We start from the raw sequence: 25,874 nt of genomic DNA, 5'->3' as shown, positions 1-25,874 counted from the left end.
TTATCTTAAGGAATCGCTGCCACAAACCATCCCCAAGGCTACAAGCTATAAAAAAATTCAGAGAATTAGAAGTTTATAAAGTTAATGAAAGAAATGTGCAGGTCCCTTAAGTAGGATTTTCTTTAAAGAAGGCCATAAATCAACCACCAGACAGCGGGAACAAAGGGGGCAACTGCCCCAGGTCTGGCAATTCAAAAGGGCCCAGGACTCCTAGTTGCTGCTGCTGCTGCTAATGCATCAGCAGTGGTGGCTGGAGCCCCAGGCTCTTTAAATTGATGCCAGAGCACCAGGCAACACACTGGCTACATCTACACTGGCATGATTTTCCGGAAATGCTTTTAACGGAAAAGTTTTCTGTTAAAAGCATTTTCGGAAAAGCACGTCTAGATTGGCAGGATGCTTTTCGGCAAAAGCACTTTTTGCGGAAAAGCGTCCGTGGCCAATCTAGACGCGGTTTCCTGCAAAAAAGCCCCAATCGCCATTTTCGCGATCGGGGCTTTTTTGTGGAAAACAGAACTATGCTGTCTACACTGGCCCTTTTGCACAAAAGTCTTTCGGAAAAAGACTTTTGCCTGAACGGGAGCAGCATAGTATTTCCGGAAAAGCACTGATGATTTTACATGAGGTTGTCAGTGCTTTTCCGGAAATTCAAGTGGCCAGTGTAGACAGCTGGCAAGTTTTTCCCCAAAATCAGATGATTTTGCGGATTAACTTGCCAGTCTAGACACAGCCACTGAGTGGCTATGAGGGTTAGCTAAGGAAGAGAGTGGTGCAGTGTGGGGCTAAACTGAGGGCTGGCTGCTCCAGCCCCACCCATTCTACCTGAGGCTCCGCCCGTTCCGGGAGCACAACGTTGGCTCCCCCGCCTCCTGGCCCAGGGGCCTGGCAAAGCAGTTGGCCCCCCTGTCAAACAGTAACTGATGGGAGTTGATAATGCTATTTCACAGATGTCCATTATGGGATTTTTTACACTTCCTCTCACAAATCTGGTGCTGGCCTTTGTTAGAGATGGGGAACCCTGGTCTCTATGGGCCTCAGCTGTGAGCCCATACCACAATTCTATGTTACCATATGAAAAGCATGTAAAAAGTGGAGCCAAAACAGGCACATGAAGAATATTTTGAAGAGCAGGGATTGTATCCTTTCAGTAAAAATGAGCAGAAGGCTGTCATAGGAGCGATCGCAGCTGCCACCATGTACATTGACAGCCTGAGATTAGTCATTGCTCTTGAGTTTTAAATCAGGCTTGCTGACTGCCTTGGAATGAGTGGCAGTGGTCAATCCATCAGGCCTGCTTGGAATCAGCTGTGCTCATCAGTTGCCCAGAGACCGAGCAGCATCTGCAATTCCTTGTTCCAAACAATGGGGCTCAAATGTCTCAGTTGATTGACCTTCTAAAAGGTTGGCATTATGATTTAGAGACAGGCAAAATAGTCAAGCAATATGTGTGAAATGGCAGTGTAATTAATGCCAGGCAACTGTGGTCTGAATCTCCTCAGTTGAGCCACCTTTTTTAGGCTGTGTTCATGCAACTATTTGGCATATGAATGGCATCATCTTGAAGGAGCCCAGTTTCTAGTTCAGGTTCTGAGAGACCACAAACACTTGGAGAACCTTTGTACATCCTGACACCTAAACCAGCACCAGATCCACTGGTCCCTTTTCTTCACCTGATTCAATTTCATTATGACACATCACTAGGGGTGAGAAACAGAAAATCAGATGCTCTGTCCCAAAAGGATGAACTTGCTGAGTCACACTTGGTACAACCATGGTTACACCTCCTTACGAAAAAGAGGGAGTTAAGATGATTGACAAGCAGGAATAGAGGACAATGAAGTAAATAGCAGTAGCCAAATACAAAATAGCCACTGTAGAGCTGCAGTTGCTTTTCCCTGCCAAATGTAAAGGGCCAACCCAAGAAAGGAAGGCTGAGAAAAGAAAGTCCTTATAAAAGTGCAGTTATGCAGTTGGGAGAGGGGGAATTAGCAGGGATTAGGAAATTCGATTCCTTAGGAAATGAGAAAAGGCTGCTGTATTATACACCTCCCAAATTCCTTGGCCATATGAAATGTGTGACTATTAAACTTTGGTACAAAGAAAAAATGATGTGGCAACATATCCTTGCTGGAGCTGGGACTCTAGTGGGATGCTAGTTGTCGACAGTGTCAGTCAGTAGCACAGTCATGTACTTTTAATTTTATAAATTGAATTTTTGCCCCATTATTGGCCCACTGATTGATACTTACACTTCTATGTAAAAAACAACCTTTGGCCTCTGATGAAGAGCTGTCTTTGGATGTGTTTGTGCTGGGTGAGCATATCAAGCAAAGAAGTCAATTCTCACCTGCAGGTGCACCATTACTGCTCCTCACTTATTTTCACACCAGCCACCACTCATACTCCTTGGCACTGAAGAAGGCATGGGAGCCTACCTGGGTATCGTGGCTGCATAATGTCATGCTTGTCTTGATTTTATTAACAATTCTCTCAAAAAAAGTTTAAGTTGAACAATTAAATAATCAAATCAGGAAATTGCAAAGCTAAGGATGTATAGGTAACATTAATGATGCCCCCTTTTGTACATACATTATCCTACCATGATGAATAACAAGCTTACACCTCATGTTTCAAATAATGCAAAACTGTGTTTAATCCTAGGAATCCCTGAGCTGGGCTGAGCAAATTAAGAAGTAGAGCTGGGCAGGGATGGTATCCCTATCCTCTGTTTGCCAGAAGATAGGAATGGGTGACATGGGATGAATCACTTGATGATAACTGTTCTCTTCATTTCTTCTGGGGCACCTGGCACTGGCCACTGTTGGAAGACAGAGGTTACTGGGCTAGATGGACCTTTGGTCTGACCCAGTATGGCCGTTCTTATGTTGCTTTTTGTTCTTTTAATTTTCTCCAGCAGTGGTATCTGAGACACTATCCGCACTGATGCTGGAGAAAAGCACAATGGGAGTTCATACATCCAGTTGCTGGTCAGGATGCCTGTTTAGAGCTGTTCTTCTTCTAAGGGGGAAAGCCTGTAGCTGTTTTGGAGACTAACTTATACCTGTCGCCATTATCAGCTAGTATATGACTTCACAGGCCTTCAGCCCAGCATTCCTAGCAGGGGTGCTGATACTATTTGTACAGTGGGGGTGCTGAGAGCCACTAAACCAAACTGTCACACTGTATATAACGAAAACCACTTCAAGGAGGTGGTGCCACAGCACCCCTAGCACCAGAACCTAAGGACCCAGGTACACTTATTCTGGGTGGTGCTCCTGCCAGTTTGGGTTAGTTTGCTGCTGGGTATGTGTCGGGAAACTTGCACTGCTGTGGCCTATGCTGATCACCTGTTCTGTGATCAGAGGAATTCAGTCTCTATGGCTGGAATGTCAATCTGCCTTTCGTGAGTATTAAACTCTACAAGAAAAAGAAAATACAAACGAGAACACAAGACTACGTCTGGCCCAGTTCTGGAAACCCTTCATTCATGCAGGTGATCCCATCCGAGTCAATGCAATGACTTGTGAGAGAAAGGAGGGATTATTCTGCCACTCAGTAAGGAGTCCCTGACACACACACACACCCACACCCACAGTCAAAGTGAAAAAGGGTGGCAGTATGGTGCCCTAAGTGATGGGGGTGTTTACAGGTTCCAGGCAGCCGCAAATGTGTAGTAAGCTTAATTTCAGTATAGAAAAGCTCATTTGGATTGTTGTTACTGGTTGAATTACCATAGCACATAGAAGCAGAGTAGGAGCCCATTGCGCTAGATGCTGTACATAGGGGGAAAAAAGACAGACTCTCACTCAAGGAGCTTACAAGCTAAATAACTCATGAACTGCTTTCTTATTAATTTCTGGAGAAAGGGGAAACAAGGACCCAGGAGTGATGAAGACTTACGGCAGATCTACACTATGGGACAATGTCAACCCAAAATATGCAACTCTAGATAGGTGAATACCTTGGCTGGAGTCAACATACCTTAGGTCAGATTACCACAGGGTCTCCACTGCAGGGAGTCAACTGGGGAAACCCTCCTGTTCATTTTCCTTACACTTCCCATTCTGGTGGAGTACCAGAGTTGAGGAGAGAGCAATCTGTAGTTGATTTAGCAGGTCTTTACTTAGACTCGTGAAATTGACCCCAGGGATCAATCGCCGCAGTGCCAATCTCCCAGCGGTAAGTAGAGATGTGCCCTGAGGCATGAAGAGCAGTCACTCATCTCTGTGGCAGAAGGTGTGCTGGAAATTGGGTGGTTCTGCTGAACTCTTTAATCATTCATGCATGGAGGAACAGAGAGGCTCTTGTATGGCCTTGCTCATGTAATTTACATTACTCTGTGAGTTTCTGCACGCTACAGTGAAACAAGCTGGTGCACCTAGAAATAAAAGGGGTGGCAACCTCAACAGAGATTTATCTCTGGAGGTTCTCCAAGGGGAGTTGCATTAAAGGGTGACTGAATCTAGGGCTTAGATGGGGTGGAGAGCAGAGTTAGAGATATGTCAGGACATTACTCTCCTGATAGTCCGTTTCCCTGCCACTGTGATGTATTTCCTCCCAGACAAAGGAACTGGCACAAACTCTACCCTGATCTAATTCCACTGATGTCAGCAGAGTTCCACCAGGGATGAGTGTGGCCCAGTTCTAAAGTGGCGATGGTGAAATAGTGCATAGTAGAGGAGCCGCATTGCTGGCTCCTCTGTAGAACAGCCAATTAGATGCTCATTTCCTGGCTGAGTTACAGCATAGCTCTGTATAGTAGTTTCCCTTCTCATTGCCGCCCTCAGCCAATTGCATCTTAAATCAATACTAGAGGCTCACAGGGTGTGAGCTGTGGAAGAAGCCTGTCGCATATGTGAGTGCTTTGTGTGCAGCCACCAGACCAACCTCAGGCTCCGGCCGAGACAAAGAGAGCGAGAGAACTGGTTTAGTCAGAGCATGCAACTAGCTGAACTGGGTCTGCCCTAAGACCAGTGGCAGCAACCCAGGAGAAGAATGAAAGCAGCCTGATAGCTCCGAGCCAGGCAGACCCTTACAGTCTGTCATGCTGGCCCAGATACCCTGGGTTTGCTTTTCTCTCTAATGAGGTCTCTACAGGGCTGCAGAAGACAAGACATCATACTGGGGATTGTGACCCTCTGCCTGACTGCTGGGTGGGCTCTGCAGAGTAAGTGTCCTGGATGAATTTAATCTGTTTGCTTTGTGCTCTCCCCAACTTCTCTTTCCCTCACCTTCCCTTCTTTTTCCCACTTCCTTTTACTTGTCCCATTCTCTTTCTTTTCCCCTTTCCTCCTTCCCTTTACCCCTCTCTCCTTTCTCTCTGTCTCTGCCAATCTTTGCTTCTGGTCACTCTCAACCCTTTGAGCTGTGTATAAACAGCACAGTTCCTAAATCCTTGAGAGTAGGGGAATGCCTGTGTTGTGGCATATACACCTCCAGACTTGGATGCCACACAGTGGACATGTCTACACTGCAATTAAACTCTGCAGGTAGCCCATGCCAGCTGATTCAGGCTCATGGCACCCAGGTTAAGGGGATGTTTAATTGTAGTGTTGGCATTTCAACTGAGGCTGGACTCTGGGACCCCACAATGGGTGAGGGCAGCTTGAGGAGTAAGTCTACACAGTGCTTGTCCTTAGAAAAGTAGCCAAGGCTGTTCTGACAGCACTTTTCATTCACACGACTGGAGTTTGTGTGTTGTGGGGAATGATATCTACTTTGCTGCTCTTTGCCCAGATGGAGAGAGCACATGCATACAGTAGTGACCCAGCAACACTGGAAACAGGTGTGATTCCTCCCTCTCCAAGCCCCGCACTAAGAAAGGGAAGGCATCTACTAATCCTATTTTCCCTTTATTTTTAAATAAAAGAGAGGCAACAGGAACATTTAGTGCAAACAAACCAAGGCTCAGAGCTCAATTGAGAAATATGACAGTTATCCAAAAGCTAAAATGAGACTTAAAAACACCGAGGGTACATTAAAGAGAGTCATCTGAGCTCATCCCGGATGCAGTACAGTCAGTGAAAATAAATCAGAGGCTGAAAGTGCATATGCCACAACACAGGTATGTATTTTAATCTGGTGTTTCCTGTGTTACTTCCAGTGAGGGGATTAATAGAAGCAGCCAGGATAAACAGAGAGAACATTCAAATTGTAGTTAGGAGTGTCTGCCTCTGACAATGACTAGCTGTGAAACTCTGGGCACTTCACTTAACAGTCCTTTAATTTGCACATTTGTAAAGGTTAAATGTAGCCATAAGCCCTTTGGTAATATTACTAATGGTCAATAACATTTCAAAAGGTTTTTCCTGCACAATGTCCAGATATATGCTCTCATAGCTGCCAGCTTTTCTATAAACTCTTAGTCTTCAGTATGCTGTAAATTTATGTAGCCATGTTATAGTCCAATATATGGTATATTAGTTTCAAGTTTGAATTTCTGCAGATTGAATAATTTGTAGTCCTGCATTTGTAGCTGCAGGAGATAGAGATCCTATTATACGAACAATGGTGTCTTACTATCAGCTCAATCTATTCTTACTAATGTATTGGAGGGATTTTTAATTATTCTCTGCAGCTCAGCTCATGTACTCACAGAATCATCTTGCAGTCATTCACCAGAAAATGGATTAGGGTGTAATGTTTGCTTTTGAGGCTGTAGCAATTCTGTTTGGATTGGGCAGGTTCAAGAGTTCCAAGCTGATTGCATGTTACAATATATTTATATGTTTACTTTTCAGATTGCCAGACTGACTAGGTATATTAGACAAAGATTTTAAAATGTTTGCAATTAATTTTATGGCAGAAAATTCAGTCAAAAAATGCATTCTATGAAAGGAGTATATTTACCTTGCAATTACCATGTTTGGGAGCATACCGTGCGTTTATCGAAGCAAATCCCTTTAAAAAGTAAGGTAAAAGGAAAACATTTGCCATGCACCACAACACATAGACTAAAATGCAGCAATAGAAAATTGATCTTTTAACCACTTTTTTCATGGCACCTAATCTTTTATGGGTAAAAAGTGAAATTGACCCATGTGTAAAGGGGCCTATGAGGAAGGCCTATGTGAGGAGAGCCTTGTATACCCAGAGCAAATGTACATTGTAACACTGCCTTTGTGGTTTTCCCAGTTTACATTGTAACACCGGAAATTCTTGATGATTCCAGATCAAATGTGTTCAGTAAACAAATTCAAAACTGGACCTTTAGCCTTAGCATTGATCTTACAAACCTGTGATCTGAGAATTAAACTGTTTTTAGCATTTTCCACATCACCACCAGTAATAATGATTCCACAGGCAAACACAAGATTGATAGGCCTTGCAGGCATAGCTGAGAGTGGAGGTTGCTGGCAGTTGAACCCATTTATTTTCTTATGTTGGGAGGGGAAATGGAATGTTAAAAGTACATTTTTTCAATTGAGAATTTTATTCTTCTTGTATTTGCTTTTGCTTTGTGATCTCTCCACAAAGCTCCAAACACAGTCCTAAATACAGTTGGGCTACATCTATACTGCAGACTTCTTCCACAGGAAGGCCATTCTTGCACAAAAACTTGCGGAGCGTCTACACTGAACACGCATTCTTGCGCAGATAAATGTACAGTAAAGCAAGAAGGCAATGTGGACGGGCAACAGGTTTCTTCCGCAAGAAACCACTATGGCTAAAATTGCCATCAGAGCTTTCTTGTGCAAGAGAGCATCCACATTGCCATGGATGCTTGTGCGCAAAAACACATCTCTTGTGCAAAAGCACATGGCAATGTGGACATGCTCTTGCGTGATAATTTTTGTGCAGAAACTCTTGTGCAAAACAGCTGTAGCACAAGAAAACTGCAGTGTAGACGTAACCTCAGTCTTTTCTGTAGAGGTCATTTACATTCACTGAAAGGTACCTTTATGCTGCCCTAGTGGCATAAAGTGGCTCTCGTGTAGCTAGGGTTGGGATTTCAGTGTTTTCAAGGGTGTAAATATTTGCACATTTGTATTTTTTTCAACTGAGCATAGCAAAAAGGGCCATGAAAAGGATTTAAAGGAGAGGTGGTCACCAAGAGTTCCTCCGGAAAAGATGTTCTAGTAACAACACAAAAGTTATGATTTATTCTTCCCGGTGTTTTGGGTCAATAACTGAGGATTTCAGTCTCCACACATCCTTCACCAGCACTGTTTTTACTATTATTTGCATACCAAATGTCTGATTTTCAGATTACAGCTGTTTCATCCAAATGTGCTTGCAAAAAAAAGTGCATGCACAATTACTGTGCTTACCCATATAAATCTGGTATTTGTACGTTCAATGGGCCTATTTGATTATAGCTGGGCAAGGTGTGTGCACAACTTCCTGATTTGATCCCACAATCCTGGCAACTGTGTGTGCTTTTGGATTCACCACTGTCATTGAAAATCAAGCCCTAAACCTCTATGCAAATTAGACATAATTACCTGTAAATTATAAGTCTGATAAATAATTGGCTGCCTTTATGTAGTTTATATATTGCTGTTATCTCAAATTATTCATTACACTTTATAATAGTAATGTATAAACAATTTGATAGTAGTGCTTCTGTAGACCTGAAAACATTGTGGGTCACTTGCTAAGTAAGTGTGCACTTAAATCCACAACCATACTTGCTCTTTTGGCCCATGCAATTAACTTACACAGCAAGTTACCCCAGCAATGATAAGTCATTTTTCTATTAAATGCAAGGTTTTAGAGTAAAACCTGTGAAATAATTGTAATTGCCTGTGAAATATGAATGATGTGTATTTATTTGTATTGTTCTATGGCATGAAGTAAATGGTCCAGTTTCATACAATTATATTTATGTTCAGTGTACGTGATCATACTAGTTATACCACTTGGTAGAATTGGCATATCAGAAAGACAAAAAATGGGTGTCTGATATTTGTAATTGGGACAGGACTTTGGAAATTTCAAGAGTGACATTCAGATTTTTAGTTTCAAGAGCCTAGCAAGTATGCTGTAATATGTTCACATTGTAAGGTACTGACTTTCAGTAGAGTGGGGAGGGCTAATGTTGCCCACAGAGCGTGTGGTGTATAGCTATTGGGCTAGTATCCCTTTAACTATCTGGTGAGCATTATTGTGGCTCTTATTGTTGTATGTGTTTCAGAAGCCACCACAGTCCTGTCAGCACAGCAGTATGTATATGTAGCTATGCTTTGCATGTTTGATATATTTAAAAAGCACAGTAAGTTAAACCCCTAGTGCCCATGGGGTTCCTTCCTATAAATTATTGGTAAAGAGTAGGAGACATAACAGAGTGGATAAGGGACTTGCCATTATGATAAATGGGTGATTGCTGTTAAACTCCTTTGGTAGAGTTGAGTGTTTGGGAGCTGAAGAAACAGAGTTTTAATTCAAGGTGAGTAAGTAATTGTGTCAGTTTAAAAAGCTTTTTCTTGGAATCTCCTGGGTTTCATTATTCTTGTGTGTATTTCTCTGTATCTACAGATAGGTACTTCTAAGTGCTGCAGACAGGTGATAGTTGCTATTTTAACTTTGCAGTTTCAGCCAAAGAATATTTTATTCTTCACTTTTTTCAAACTTTATTAATACAAAGCTGTCCATCCAATGCTCCAGACAAATGTGCAATGCTTAACAATTACACAATAATGAACAGGAGCAATGAAGAGAAAAGTAAGTCTCAGGCAAAGCAGGAAATTGAATGTGGTCTTCTACATGGCAAGTGAGTGCCGCAACCCTAGGCTATTTGTGGGGGATGTGGATATGAATCACCTCGCTCTCTTTCCAATGCAAAATAGGATTTTTATTTTTGAAATGTCACAGGATGGGAAAACTTTTTCCTTCTCCACTTTAGTCAGTGTCTCTTTGTAAGTGATCATAGTCTGACTGTACTAATGGAGTCAGAACTACATTCTGACAGCATCCTCTTGATTTGCCGTTGCACAAAGAACAGACACCATTGTCACAATGAAACTATTTTCAATTCACAGAAATTTCCCCATATTATCATTTATAAAGAACAACTGTAGGAAAGTACTTTTCAGCAGTCTGTGGAACGCTGCTAGGAGATCTGCAAAGCCTGTTTGGTACAAGACAAGGGCTACGTCTACACTGGCCCCTTTTCCGGAAGGGGCATGTAAATTTCACCAGTCGTCGTAGGGAAATCCGCGGGGGATTTAAATATCCCCCGCGGCATTTAAATAAAAATGTCTGCCGCTTTTTCCCGGCTTTTAAAAAAGCCGGAAAAGAGCGTCTACACTGGCCCCGATCCTCCGGAAAAAGTGCCCTTTTCCGGAGGGTCTTATTCCTACTTCAAAGTAGGAATAAGAGCCTCTGGAAAAGGGCGCTTTTTCCGGAGGATCGGGGCCAGTCTAGACGCTCTTTTCCGGCTTTTTTAAAAGCCGGAAAAAAGCGGCGGACATTTTTATTTAAATGCCGCGGGGGATATTTAAATCCCCCGCGGATTTCCCTACGACGACTGGTGAAATTTACATGCCCCTTCCGGAAAAGGGGCCAGTGTAGACGTAGCCAAGATGTTTGGCATCTATCTGCCCTTGGTGGGGGCATGTCCTGTTTACTGCAACCCAGTCCAGGTCCACTTTAGGACTTCCATAAGATTTTTTTTAATCTCAACCATCAGTTGGTTTACTTAATATTTTCTTGATATTACTTTGCATATAAACAGAGGCCAGCTATGAGAGAGGAAGCATGGCCTGATGGTTATGGCACCAGCTTGAGACATGGGAGTCTCTGATTCAGCTCTCTGCCCCACCAGTGGCTTCCTATCTGAGTTGTTTAGTTTCTTAGTTCCCCATCTGTACAATGGGGATATTAGCACTGCACTTCTTCCCAGAGATGTGGTGAGGATAAATGCATTAACGCTTATGAAGTGCTCAGCTTCCTTAGTGATGGGGCCCATGTACGAACCACAGATAGCTACCTCAAGGGTTGAATGGGAGGGCTATGAAAGGTGGCATCCCCAAGTGATGTCTCTAATTCAGAAAGTGTCCCACTGTGTGAAAAAGATTCAAAGCCATGGCTCTGCAGGGTATATTTTATGTATGATGACAGTACGTATATTAAATAGCTGATGGCACAACACACAGATGTTGGGATCAAAGCTCACTTTGCTAGGGAATATATAAGAGCCACACCCATTCTGTCTTTTGTGTTCTCTACCGACGCATTCAGTTTTATTACAGCTGGAGTTGAGACAGATTTGCAATGTCTCCTAGCAAATGCTGTACGTGGGCATGACATTCCTGTGGAAATATGTTTCACTTCTGCAAGAATTCTAAGCTAATCCAACAATAAATAGAGTTAATATCATTAATCATGCTGAATTCTTTCACTTTTCTCCTGTAAATAAAGCACATTGCTGTAGGACTTTAATTGCAAACATTTCTTCTTGTAAGTATTACTAGCAGGTCCGGGTTAAAGGATTTTGAGGCCATTGCACTATGGAAATTGTATTTACATGGCAATTGCCTGTCTAGGCAAAACTGCAGTGTGCTGCTCATCTCCTTCTGTTCCCTAGAACACAGGTTCTCAACTAAGGGGGTGCACCCCGCTAGGGGCAGCATTTGACTTTCTGGTGGAGTGTGGCAAGCCTTCTGATAGCTTGGCAGCTATGAAAGAAGTGAAAGGTCCCAGCGCCAGGTCCCAGCGTCACTCATGGGTTTGGCCTGATCACATCGCCACTATGACAGGCAGCAGGGCCAACTCAGAATGAGAGGTATTGCATGTGGGGTCACAGCACCACTCAGGTGTTGGGGGGTGGATGTGCCATGGTCAGTGGCCCCTATGGAAAGAGATCTGTGCAAGGCCACTGAGTGTACATTGGTCAATCTAGGCCTGAATCCTGGCACATTTTTAAAATGTAGGCCCAGATTCTGAACAGTGACTTGTAATTTGGGGTGATCTGAGACAATTCTGCTTAGCTGCAAGGGAAGATAAGTACACAGGTGTCTTGGATAGTTTTTAAAATCTCAGTCTCTATCTGTTTACTCATTTGGGCTCTGCCGTGTCAACCAAAGTTTGTTATTCCTAACAGAGGGACAAATCCTGGCCCCACTGAAGCTAATGAGAGCTAGGGTTGTCATATTTCAGGTTCCCAAAAATGAGGACACGTGGGAGGAGGGTGGGGGAAGAAAGCTGGGAGTGTACAGTCAGCAGTGCAGGAAGGTACCAGTGATGGGGGTACTTACTGGAGGTGGGGGGAAGTGTTGCTCCCTGTCATGGTGGCAGGGCAGCTGGCCCAAGCCCAGGATGCAGTAAAAGCTATCAGTTAGCGACACCGTGTGGGACCCCCTTCCCAGGGGTGGTAACTGGAAGGTTAGATCCGCCATTGTGGCTTGCCGGAGAATGGACCAATCAGTTGTGGATGCATGGGAAGGCCCAATCAGGCAGTGAACCAATCATGGCTCTCTCTGATGTGCAGCTAATCTACTCTGCAGAAAATCCAGATTCCGCTTATTTGAAAACCACTCCAGAATTGAGAGAGCATGCTCAAAAAAGGCTTTGCCCGGAAACCAAGACATATAGTCACTCTGAATGGAGGTCACACACACATACTGCCCTGGTAGAGCTGGCTGGGCACTCCCCAGACTGCTGTGTTTGTGGCCTACTTTCCTGGGCATTCTGTTTTGCAAGTTGCCTGAGTTGAACAGAATCCAGGCATTGCTCCTTGCTGGGGTCTTTAGGTACACTACCTGGGTGCAGATCACCTGTCTAGCACCCCCTCCTGAGAGCTGAGACCACCCAGTCTCACTGCTTAGCCCTTTGACTAATGCTGATCCCTCCAGGTCCCCGGTAATTTAAGCCACACTCCTGTTGCGTGTGTTCTCTGGTTACTCAGGTGTACAATTCTTCAGGACATGTCCTGGGAGAGGCATAAGGATCTTGTGCAAAACAGGGGAGTTGTGCAAAAAAAAGTCCACACTGCTTCTTTTTGCGCAAAAACCTCTTGCACAAAAAGAAATGGCCCCAGAGCCACCAGGCTCTCAGCTCCTTGGCCAGCACCGGGGCTGCTGGGGCTCCTCTGCCCCAAGGCTGCCAGACACCACTGCCCCAGAGCTGCCGGGGCTTTCCTGCTCTGGGGCCACCAGGGCTCAGCTATCTCAGGGCCATTGGGGCTCAACTGTTCTGGGGCCATCAGAGCTCCATGGCCAACCATGGGCTTCTTCCCTGGGCCACTGGAGCTCCATGGCCAGCCCCAGGTCTTCTGGCACTCCATGGCCCTGAGGCTGCAAGGGCGCCATTTCGGGGGAAGGGGGCAGCAGCCATGTGCTCCGGGACGCGGCTTGCTTTTTATCCCGTTCCCTGGACGCTGAAGGAGTGAGGGGCGGGGGTGTGCTTGCATTCTGTGCATTCCTCTCACACCTGGCTGCCAGCCAGGTGTGAGAGAAATGCACGTACTTCCCCCCTCTCCCATAGGCTGTGTCTACACTGGCCACTTATTCCAGAAAATCAGCTGCTTTTCCCGAATAACTTGCCAGCTGTCTACACTGGCCCCTTGAATTTTCAGAAAAGCACTGATGATCTACTGTAAAATCATCAGTGCTTTTCTGGAAAGCTGCTCCCATTCAGGCAAAAGTCCTTTTCCGGAAAACTGTTCTGGAAAAGGGCCAGTGTAGACAGCACAGATTTCTTTTCCGCAAAAAAGCCTCGATTGCGAAAATGATGATCAGGGCTTTTTTGCGGAAAAGCGCATCTACATTGGCACGGATGCTTTTCCGGAAAAAGTGCTTTTCCTGAAAAGCATCCTGCCAATGTAGACGCGCTTTTTCTGGAAATACTTATAACGGAAAACTGTTCCATTTTAAGCATTTCTGGAAAAGGGTGCCAGTGTAGACGTAGCCTTAGTGTCCGGGGAATGGGATGAAAAGCAAGCTGTGACCTGGAGCGCATGGCTGCTGCACTCACTACCCTCCTGAAATGGCGCCCTGGCGAGGCTGCCCCAGGCTCTGGACTCTGTTGCTACAAGCCGGGGCTCTCTTGTGCAGCAACATCCGTGGTCCTGACAGACCACGGATGTTGCTGGACCAGAGAGTCTTAGATCAGAGAGGCTCAACCTGTAGATGGTTAAAATACATGAAATGTGTTCCTAATTTTACTTTCTCATGTCAGCGTTTGCTGTAGTTGCCACTGGGATGTGATTTGATCATGATTGATAGGAGAAATGCCACTGTAATAACAGATGGAAGGAGAGGTGATGCATGAAAATTTCTGAATTAAGGTGTGATGTACACTCTGAAAATCCCAAGAAGTCCTGCTATAGCTGATTCTGTGTTTATGGAGAGGAAGGGTGGGTCAGTGTTAGCCTGTGACACTTGGGACACTCGGGTCCAATTTCCTCCTCTACCCCAGGCTTTCTTTGTGACCTTGGATAAGTCACTTAGTTTTTCAATGCCCCATCTGTAAAGTGGAATAATTTCACTTCCTTACCTCACCAGGGTGTTTTGAGAAAACTACCATAATGGGGCCTTGTTAGTACCTAAGATAGATAAACTGAAAACAAACCAGGAAACAAAAACAACAGCTACTCTGTCCATACTTTTAAATGCAGTCGGACAATATTTAAAAATGTATATATTGAAAGGCAAGATTCCTAAAAGCTAATAGCGACTTTGGCTTGCCAACTCGAGACACCTTTCTGCCTGGGATCCAGCTTTGAGGATGCTGAGTGAGCATCCATACTTAGGCCACACAAAGGTGTCCCCAGTTGAGCATTCAGAGATTGAAGTACACAAAGTCGCTAGTCAGTTAAGAAAATCTGTACCTCTGTTCCTTGTACCATAAAGAAAAAAAAATGCTACTGTTTAAGCCTGGCATTAGCCTAAAATCTGATCTGTTCCTACCAATTAGCCATTGTTATGCTGATCACTCTAAGGTAGGAACTGCCATCGCTGTAAGTCAGGTTCACTGTATAACTGCATCAACACTCACTGCCAACCCTCATTTGTTTTGCAGCACAACAAGGAGTGTCTTTACTTGTCCCACAACCCAATATAAACGCCTCAGTGACACAAAATATTCTCCTCTCTGTTGAATATTCTTGCAAAGGGATAGCCACCGTTGAGTGGAAGCATGTGTCCAGCTGGGGCACCAACAAAATTGTGGAGTGGAAACCAGGGAGTTATACTAACATATCCAGAAGTTACAAAGAGCGAGTGAATACTTATGAAAACGGCTCTATACAGCTTCTGAATGTAGGCGTGAGAGACGCTGGTTATTATGTTGTCACCATAACGGAAGACTTGGGAACCAATGTCTACGGCACCATTATATTAAGTGTTTATGGTATGAACTAGTCAGTAGTTATTTTATTCTACCATTGAAATGTACATGTGCGCTCATGACCAACTTCATCATGTTATGTTTTTCCCCCCTCAGAGATTATCTATGAAGACTTACATTTTGTAGCTGTCTTCTTTGCATTTCTCACTGCTGTGTCTGCAGTTTTAGTGTGCTTCATGTGGTTCTGTAATAAATCTGTGCATCTATTCCAGAATAAGAGACACAAGCTTACAGGTAACTTTCTGTGCATGGACATCATCATGGAAGGTGGTTTCCATGCCTAAATTAAGAACATTGGTCCACTTGTGATTTGGTCCTGGGAGGTGCTGACTTCAATGAGAGTTATTGATCCTCAAGATCAAGCCTCTGCTATAGACCTATTAAAATTGCTAGCTTTTGTTAAAAAGTCCTACTTATAATTAGAAAGCACTGGGAAATGTATTATAGGGAACAACTCTGAATTGGTGGGGAGACCATCAGGCAACCTCCTGGATGTACTAGCTGGGTAACAGCCAAGATGATATGTTACTGGCTTATGCTACAGAGAATAAGCTTTCTTTATCCAGATCCTTTCCAATCCTTCACAAGTTTCAGGCTCTCAACCATCTTCCTTCTCAATACAGACTTTCCAGTAGCTTCTTCCTGTTAGTAAAAAGTCTGTATTTTTGCTTGACAGGACACAATTTAAACCTTTCTATTGTGACCAAGCAGGAAAAAAAATAAAACTTTTACCAGACAAGTGTAATCCAGAGGCACTGAGACCATTGACAAAGTACAGTGAAGGCTGCTCTGCAGCCTTCATTGAGAGCCAGTTGATGTTTAGCTCATGCAATAAAGGAACATGGCTTTAGCCCCTAACGTCAGAGGTTTAGTCCCTCCTGTGGACTCCATTGGCTTTACATAGGTAAAGATCACTTAAGTATCTCAGGCTGTGTAAACTAAATCATCTTTTCTAAAAAACTCTGCTGAAGACAATGAGTTGTCAAGGGGATGAATTTGGGGTTCAGTAGGTCTTTTCCCTCTCTTACTTATATGCCTGTAAGACCCCAAAAAGTTTTCATGAATACATGGCATAATATTTCTGTGACTTCTGTTACAGATGTAAACATTTTCAGAGTGGGCACTGATTATACATTGCACAGCTTTCCCTAAGAGAACATTTACTCAGCCTTTTAGTGGAGGGTCATTTTGTACAAGACATAGTTCATGGGCACAGATGCAGACAGTAGGATATTCGACGCAACAACAAAACAGAGTCTATTGTACTAGATCCAGCTAATGATCCATCAGCTTCAGTAACCCCAAGGGCATTGTCTAACTCAGGGGCACACAAGTATAACGGGCTTTGCCGGAAGACGCAATGCAAATGAAATGAGGATTAGCATTTTCTTGCATTTAATTTGCATAATCTCTTCCAATTCATTTTTGCACAAAAACAAGCAGTGTGGACGTTTAAATTTTGTGCAAAAAACCCTTTTTGTGCAAGATCCTTAAACCTCCCCGGGACATGAATAGGCGCTGCAATGACTGTGCTTGGGGTGGAGGCAGTGTGTCGTCTCCCCTTCCCCTGGCATGTGGCCCTAGCACTTACCAAGATCTTGGTGTGGTCTCCCAATCTAAAATTATTGCCCACCCCTGCTCTAAATAGAGCACAGTGCTGAGAGTTCCCTCATTTTCCCCATCAAAGCATTTGCAATCTTCTGCTATTTTTGCTGGGAGTCCTGAATTCAGAAATTTGCTCAGAGAAGGTCTCCACCTCGGAAACTCACCAGTGTGATGTTCCACCAGAATCAGGGTTTTGTGAACTTCAGAGAAAAGTGCAACCTTTCTCTGTCTGGCCAACTTGGGAATGAATGCTGGTGTCCAGTCAGTCACAACAGCTTACTGGTCTTCTCTTTGAAGTAACTGGTATCACTTATGTTTTAAATATGGTGAAGGACAATGTATGTGGTTAACTGAAATATTTTTAAATACCTTTACTAAATTTTTAAAAACCATTTACAACCCCCCCCCCCCAGTGTCATCATATCTGAGCAAGTTTGTACTAATGTCAAAAGGTTGAAAGGGGCTCTGATACTAAAATTAGGTGAATTGTTAATTTTGGAATGTTGGTCTTTAATTGATTTTCAGATCAATAACTTTATCTTTTTATTTGCAGCAAGAACAGCTGAGGAGATTGAATTGCAAACCATTGAGTGTTAGCCAAAAACTGTTTAATACCAAATAACATTTCTACCTCAAGAGAAAATAATGGTAAAGGCAAGGGAGGGAACCAACAAAAGGTAAAGTTTTTATACAATCTTTTTTAACATGACTGAAAGAGAAACTTTCTGACTTTCCAATAAGACAAACGTCAACTGAAGAGGGAATCAGAACAGTCCCTATGAAGGCTCCTGGAAGTCTGAAGATTTCAGTTCTAACATTTACGCTGGACAAGGTCAAAGTGTACAGAATGCTTACTATGTTAAGCATGAGGACTATTTATAGGCTCTATAATAAGATCGATAGCCTGCATCACTGTCTTTCAAAAAAGAACCAAACCAGCCATATTATTTTGGCTACATAATTATGGTTAATACAAAGAGGACATGATCAGGGTCTTAACAGACACTTCTGTTTTGCTAACGAGGACCCATCTAGTGCAAGTTTCCCATCAAAAAAAGGCAGCAGACCAGACAGCAACGTTGTTCAATTATACATTACTGTATTTATTATTCATTTTTTAAATATAAAGGACAATATACCATAATACTGCACGTTATACTGCTATCTTCAGAAAAAAAATTGCTGAAGCTTCTGAAGATTATTATACTTCATCATGAGACAGAAAAGTGAATGGGAGACAATGACCAGGAGGTTGAAATTCACTCCGGGTCTTTGATTGTTTACATTGTTCCATGATATTAATGTAACTTAACATTTTTACTGTAAGTTAAACAATGAACAATGCAAAGGTACAGAAGATGACAGTCAATCAATAGACTGTGTTTAGAACAGTCAGAAAATGTAAAGATTCTGGGGGGGTGTGGGGGGGTTATCGAAAAGTGACCTAGACCTTAATTAAATGAATTAACGAATTCTGGTCTGTATCTGCGTGCTGCACTTAAGGTTACTTTCAGTCCTCTGGGTGGAATAATGTTGGCTTTTTGAAACAGAAAGCATTACAGTTTGTTTATTTAACAAAGTTTAAAAGCATTAAGCTCTAAATTATCTGTTTTTTGTAAAAAGAGAAGAATACTATGAAATAAACCTTGAAAATTAGACACACTGGATCAATTTGTATCTGAAGTGACATCTATAATCTTAAATACTTTTCTGATCCTTATTATCATAGGAACAAAGCGCCGCATGTTCTTTAATGTATTTATCCGCACAACACTCCTGTGAGGTTGGGAAGCGCTATCACTGCCATTTTATGGATTGAAAAATCAGTGGAAAAAAGGCGCTTTTGAAAATCCCAGGGGGCACCGATCAGTTTCGAAAATCACCTATATACCTTTATAAATCAGGCCTTAAGTAACTTGCCCAAGATCACATAGGAGGGTTGTGGTAGAAAAAGGATTTTAGCCCAGCATTTGAAAGAACTAGATTCATGTTCTAACCACTATACAATCTTTTCTTTTATGTTTGCTTTTATCTTAATATAACTCCCAAAAGAATGTTATAAGTTTCAGGGGAGTGGCTGTGGTCTGCAGAAATAGTACCTGAAACATGTGAAAGAATGCATTCAAAAATGTAGCCTGCTAAGCAACTTAGAAAGCAAAAGTCATTTTGTAACATTATATAGTCCTGTCACCTAGGTTCCCAATTTTCCCAACCAGATGGACTGGACACTATTGCCAAACTGTTTGGTCAGGAAAGTTGGCAACGCTACACTCTCTAAATCCAGACTTGTCCTTATGCTGTGTGGCAGACCTTCAAGCAGCCCCCTAGTGTAATAGAAAGATTGCAGAAGATTCAGGAAGTGGGAATTTTCTCTCTCAGTGTTGAATCAACATGCCAGCATAGTTCTCCTCCCCACTTCATGCTACTTGACATGCCAATTTTGAGATGAACTTTAAGTCTACCCACATGCAGCCATGAAAAATTGCATGGCATTTTCTGTTACCACAGGAAAGGGAGAGGGTAGCTTCACTGTTCTAATCACATGCTAATTCAGATACGGTTAATTGCATTTTAACTGCTGCCTGAAGTTTCAACTGGACTTAGTATTCATCACTTGCTGTTGTGCTTCACTGCATTTCACTAATGAATAATGTGATTCCTAATTTTCCTGAGAGCAGTAATGTCGCACCTTATTATCTATAAAGCAAGAGCCACAGAAGACAATCACTACTGAAGCTTTCACTATTTGTTACTTTAAGGACCTATTTCACAAATATATTCGCATAATCCATACGGGGAAAAAATCACAAGCTCAACAAAATACAAAATGTACATGCATGATATAACTGCTCTACATTTCCGTGTTGATGACATTCCCAAGGCCCCTTCTAAGTAGAGAAGACCAAACCAGGAATAGTTAGAAACTGGACTGCAAATTGTAACCAACAAGAAAGTAACGGTGCCATAAAAGGAAAATACAGATAAACTTGATTCAACTACCTGTGTATGGCAGATTATATTGCATTAATTTCTTCACTGACAACCACTGAGTACATGCCATCTCCAGGGGGCATCATTTCCCTTATCTGCTACAGGAAAGTGTATGAATGTGGACATGCACTTATTACATCAGAGATCTCCTGAAAATGAGAAACATGCCAGAAATTTATTCTTTCAGACAATATCATACATTGGGAAACTCTGTAACTCAGAGGCCACAAATGGCCCAAAAAAGAATTGAATTTTGGTATGTTTGTATAGCATCCTTCCTCAAAAAGTGCTTTACAGTGACTATGTATACATACAGTATAATATTGATACTGTTACAGGGCACAGAACAAGCTACAGTTTTTGTTGTGCAAACATTTTGATTATTTTTGTGGCTTTATCCTTAATGATTTAAGCCGGGGTTCTCAAACTTTGTCATACCGTGACCCCGCTCTAAGTTGCTGCAACCTCACTCTAAGTTGCTTGCAATCCCCCAGAGGGGTCAAGACCCACAGTTTGAGAAATGCGGATTTAAGCCTTTAATGTGAAACTGACCACTTCAGGATCGAAGTGTGTATAGTACTGATGCTGGACATGAGCAAACAAAACTTAAGGGACTTGCATTAGGATACAGGAAATACCAAAATATCATCTCATTGACTGATACTTGCTCCCTAAACAATTTCAAGAAATATTCAACAAATGAATATATGTACAGTAATGCACTATCAAAGGCTATTTAGCATCTGTATCTTTGAGTTACTTCCTCTTAGCATTTTTTAGTATTGTATTTAAATAGGACAATCTGAAGATTTAAAATGCATTATAACAGCATGAAAATGTCTCACTATTTATGATAGTTACTTTTTGCATTTCTTTCAGTTTGATTAATGAAATATTGATTTCATGTCTCTCTCCTCAACTATTCAATTTTGCTTACAGGTGCTAGCCGTCCACTTCCAGATACTAATGCATTAGCTGGATATTGCAACAGGCGAGTTCCAAACAGCAGAGGAATATTTAAAAAATAGTTGCAGTAGTTTATAAAGACAGTAGCATATTTACTGTTACCTTACAAGAAATCTACATTTTAATCCAAATTTAACCTGTATCTTCCTTTATGGAGAGACTCTTTTGTTTTATAAATCTTTTTTTCCCCACATGTACCATCATTGCAAGTAAGGTTTAGCAAAGCTAAACCACCTGGAATTACATCTCACATGCTACTGGTGAAATAATTGAGATATTTATAGCTTTTTGTTTCAATAGTTGGGAGCAATGTTTCCTCTAATCTTTTCCATCCAGGTGTGGATTTTTTTTCATCCATGCACATAATAAAATTTTTGTGTGTACTGAGGTCTGTGCACCATTCGTAGAAACAAAAACCTAGATGTGGGCACTCTGCTAATCAACTGGGTCACATTTACATCTCTCCAGAGTGGCCGCACAAGCACACAGCTTGTAGGGAGTACTGGCGAGGGGTGGGCGGGTGATTTCAGTTGATATATACTAACATGGCTACCCCAGCACATTAGCTGCAAGATTTACTTAGAATATTTCAACCTATGTCTAAGCAATTACGAAACCTTCCATTAAAATGTCCATTTCTAGTAGACTGCTTTGAAAAATCTCAACCTTAATGACTGAATTGCCTATCACTGTGCGGTTAGCTATTAGAAGGAAAGACTACCAAAATTTTCATATTTGGGTGTCTGAAATTAGGTACTTAGCACTGTGATGGGTTTAGTCACAGAGATCTCCTGAGACAGTCACTTCATGGACTGATCATGCCACTGAGCCTGCCTACCTGCCCTCTGAAGTGCCCCACACCCTGTCCTGCTGAGCCAAAACCTCAGGCCTCCTACAGCAAAGACACAGAGGTAAGGGCACAGCCCACAGCAGAGTGACACGGACTAAGGGCAGTTCAACTCTGGAATGGCTCAGCCACAGGAACTTAACACAGCACGCAGGTGCACAGCCCCAGTGGAACCAGAATCCCATCTAAATCTATCTTACTCAGCATAAAAGTTTTATAGAGAGCATGCTCATGAGTTGTTTGTTCACTCTTTTTACTAAGGAAAGAGATGCACAGCTATTGTCTCTGCCAACTGCAGTTATTTACTTCAAGTTAGTAAACAAAAGTGATTTTATTAGATACGAAAAGTAAAATTTAAGTGGTTGCAAGTGATAAATTACTAAGCAAAATAAAAACAACACACACTAGGTGAGCTTAATACATTAAGAAACTTGTTACATGCAATATCTTACCCTAATAGTAGTTCTAATTAATCTTTTCTCACAAGCTAAGCAGCTTCTAGCTTGGGCACAATCCTACTCCCTCTTGTTTTTAATGTTCCCAGTAGTGATCTGGGTGGTAAGCCAAGAGTGTCTTGGACTACGTCTAGATTGGCGTGATTTTCCACAATGCTTTTAATGGAAAAGTTTTTCCGTTAAAAGCATTTGCGGAAAAGAGCATCTAGATTGGCACGGACGCTTTTGCGCAAAAGCGTCCGTGCCAATCTAGACGCAGTTTTGCGCAAGGAAGCCCCGATTGCCATTTTTACCATCGGGTCTTTTTTGTGCAAAACAGTACTGAGCTGTCTACACTGGCCCTCTTGCGCAAAAGCATTTGCGCAAGAGGGCTTTTTCCTGAACGGGAGCAGCATAGTATTTGCGGAAGAACACTGACAATCTTACATCAGATCGTCAGTGTTCTTGCGCAAATTCAAGTGGCCAGTGTAGATAGCTGGCAAGTTTTTCCACAAAAGCAACTGCTTTTGCGGAAAAACTTGCCAGTCTAGACACAGCCTTGGTGTCTGGCAACTGCCAACCCCCTATTGTTTGATTCCCTGCCTATAAATAGATTTTGCCCCAGACAGAAATCCTTTGGCTATGTCTATGCTGCCCTCATTTTGCACAAAAAATATGCAAATGAGGCAAAGCATGGAATATTGCCACACCTCATTTGCATAATTAATGAGGCTCCGTTTTTGCGCAAGAGGCTTTTGCGCAAAAAGGAGCCATGTAGACAGAGCCTTCGCCGCATTTGCATATTTTTTGCGCAAAAAACCTCTTTTGTGCAAGTCATTCTTTTGCATTTTTTCCAGGCAGAATGGCTCTTGCACAAGAAGAGGGGTTTTGCGCAAAAAGATACGCAAATGAGGAAAAGGCTCCATCTACACGGCTCCTTTTTGCGCAAGCCTCTTGTGCCAAAAAAGAGCCTAATTAATTATGCAAATGAGGCACAGCGATATTCCACGCATCGCCTCACTTGCTTATTATTTGCACAAAATGGGGGCAGTGTAGACATAGCCATCATATTTAGTTTCAATCCTTTCCCTTCTCATAGAAAAGTGTGGCATCCAACATGGGTCCCAGCATCAGGAGACCTGACCACATGTCTTGGCAGGCCCGACCACAGTCCAGGCTTACAGGAAGAACAAGGCTATTCACAGATCATTGCCAGGAGTACCAGGCCATTAAGTTCATTAAGTGCCACTAATGGCCTTCATTAAACACATCTAGATACATAAAATTTATACAGGTTGGGCCTCCCTAATCCAGCACCCTCAGGATCTGACCAGTCCTAGAAGAGGGATTTTTGACAGGCTAGAGAAGGTCATTTCTGGCCCCCCAACCACCACCCACCCCAGCTCTGGTCCAGCCTCACCCCACTCCCAGCAGTCCTGCCATCGGGTTCCCAGCACTGCTCCGGCCAGCCTCATTGCCCTGCCTGCCCGCAGGGCTTCCAGCCACCAGCCCTCCATTAGCAAGGCTTCCAATCACTAGCCTTCCAGCCACTAGGTCCTAGAACATCCATGGTTCTGCCAGATCACGAAAGGTGCCAGACCAGAGAGTCCCAGTTAAGAGAGGTTCAATATGTTATTCATATTTCTTAAGTGCAGGACCTGTGACTAGAAAAGTCATTGTTCAGAATCTATCTGACCATGACTGATTTATGGTAATCCTTGAATGAAATCTGCTAGTTGTATCAATTTATCCAGATCACAAACTGTAACTAGGTACATGAGGGACACAATATGAATGCCTATTCATAGTCCCAGTGCAAAGAACTGGGACTAAGCCAATAATTTATAACAAACAAACTGTTAGACTTTTTGCTCTGTTTGGTAGAATGTGAACAGATTGAGGTCTGAAGTTATTCTTCAGTGTTGCTTTAGCTTTGCTATGGGGGAATATGAAAGAGGTAGCATCTCACTGCCCTGCACCAAGAGCTTATGAAGAACAGGATGAGGAATAAATACAGGAATGATATATGCACACAAATAGAATATATACATTCAGTAGATTACAAGCTTTTCAGTGACAAGTTACATGCCACATTTTGCGTAAAGCATATTAAAGTTAGGCACACTCCATAAAGGACATGGAGATGGAACATCACAAGCATTTGTGAAACTAAGGCTGCAGGGAACTCCCATTGATATCTCTGAAAACTCAGCATTTTTGGACAGACTCTTATTAAGGTGTCTAAGCATGGATTTAGGAACCTCTAACTTTGGAAACCCTATCACCAGACTCACTCAATGCCAGGGGTGCCTCCTCCTGGTCACGCTAGAGATTATCTTTCAGGTGCTGCACATGCCTTTGGTCTCTACACCCTTCATTCTCTCACCCTGCAGCCCATCTTGCTCCAGGAGCTGCAATTTCTTCTTCATGACTTGGTCTATGGACAGGTCTCTATGGGTACGTCTAGACTACAGGCTTTTGTTGACAGAGGTTTTGTCGACAGATACTATCAAAAAAGCTTCTGTCGACAAAGAGCGTCTAGACTACATCCAGTTCTGTTGACAAAGCAAGCCGCTTTGTTGACATGAGAGTGTAGACGCAAAGGACAGTGTAGATGCAATAACGCTTTCTGTCGACAGAACTCTGTCGACAAAAAGCATTATTCCTCGTAGAATGAGGTTTACCGCCGTTGACAAAACTGCCGAGTTCTGTCGATGTTATGTCGACAGAACTCGGCGGTAGTGTAGACGAGATATAGGTTTGTCGACAAAAGTCCACTTTTGTTGACAAAACCCTGTAGTCTAGACACACCCTATGATTCCTTCCCTCCCTTCTGCGGAATCAAAGGGTACGTCTATACTACAGGCTTTTGTCGACAGATACAAAGAGTGTCTAGACTACAGCCAGTTCTGTCAACAAAGCAAGCTGCTTTTTCAACAGAAAGTCTAGATGCTCTCTTTTGAAAAAGTAGTGTGGACGCAATAGCACCTTTTCTTGACAGAACTCTGTTGACAAAGGCGTTATTCCTCGTAGACTGAGGTTTACTGCCATCAACAAAACTGCCGCGTTCTGTCAACTTACCATCGACAGAACTCGGCGGTAGTGTAGATGCAGGTATAGTTTTGCCGACAAAAGTCTAAACACACCCAAAGTCTCTTGGGGCAAACTATCCCAGGCACTGTGCTCTCCACTGCTAGTCTGTGCCACTTCCCAGTGGCTGGTAGGGAAACCCCAACCTGCTCTTTACTCCAGGTTCCAGTGCAGGAATCCTTTGAACAGCACAAGATGACTCTCCTAAACCTTACTGCTTTTCCCCAGAGCCTTTCCTGCCTATCCGCCCCCTTTACTCTGGGCTTGCCAACAAACTGTAGACCACACATCTTAGTCCCAAACCTACCTCCCTTCACCTAAGGACTGCAGGGAAGTAGTCTCCTGTCAGCCCCTTCTGCCTGGCTCCCGCTACAGATGCAGCCCGGGCAGTTAATTGGCCCACCTAGCCACTGTAAAATATTCAGACCTCATGTGGGATGTGATCTAGGCTCTCAAGTTGGCTCCTGCATGAGGAAGGCGGAATAAGGGACCACCTGGAGGTGGGGTGGGGAAAAGGGCATTCTCCTGGGGTGCAGCAGTTTGGGGGTTTGAGACCTACCTCTCCTGGGAGCAGCTAGACAGCCAATACTGGCTGCACCGGGGTTGGAGCTGGCTCCTGTATTAGGAAGGCAGGATAAGGGACATGCTTAAGG

General features: G+C 43.0%; 1 protein-coding gene across 1 annotated transcript; it reads left to right on the top strand.

Moving 5' to 3' along the window:
* Positions 1-4,566: 4,566 nt before the first annotated feature.
* On the top strand, positions 4,567-17,961 carry VSTM5 (V-set and transmembrane domain containing 5). The gene is made up of 4 exons (XM_006134400.4): positions 4,567-5,167; positions 14,962-15,291; positions 15,385-15,522; positions 17,447-17,961. Exons 1-4 carry the CDS (start codon positions 5,083-5,085, stop codon positions 17,488-17,490), a joined length of 597 nt encoding a protein of 198 aa, XP_006134462.1. The 5' UTR covers positions 4,567-5,082; the 3' UTR covers positions 17,491-17,961.
* Positions 17,962-25,874: the final 7,913 nt, after the last annotated feature.

Source organism: Pelodiscus sinensis, chromosome 1 (genome assembly GCF_049634645.1).
Source record: "Pelodiscus sinensis isolate JC-2024 chromosome 1, ASM4963464v1, whole genome shotgun sequence".
Lineage (NCBI taxonomy): Eukaryota > Metazoa > Chordata > Testudines > Trionychidae > Pelodiscus > Pelodiscus sinensis.
The sequence above is the reverse complement of the archived record's forward strand: the minus strand, read 5'-3'. Positions and strand labels throughout refer to the sequence as shown.

Bases quoted from the DNA above. Each gene is read 5' to 3' on its own strand.
- VSTM5 (XM_006134400.4), top strand. From the start codon at position 5,083: ATGAGGTCTCTACAGGGCTGCAGAAGACAAGACATCATACTGGGGATT. The intron at 15,292-15,384 runs GTATGAACTAGT...TTCCCCCCTCAG, and splicing joins CATTATATTAAGTGTTTATG to AGATTATCTATGAAGACTTA. The intron at 15,523-17,446 runs GTAACTTTCTGT...TTTTATTTGCAG, and splicing joins TAAGAGACACAAGCTTACAG to CAAGAACAGCTGAGGAGATT.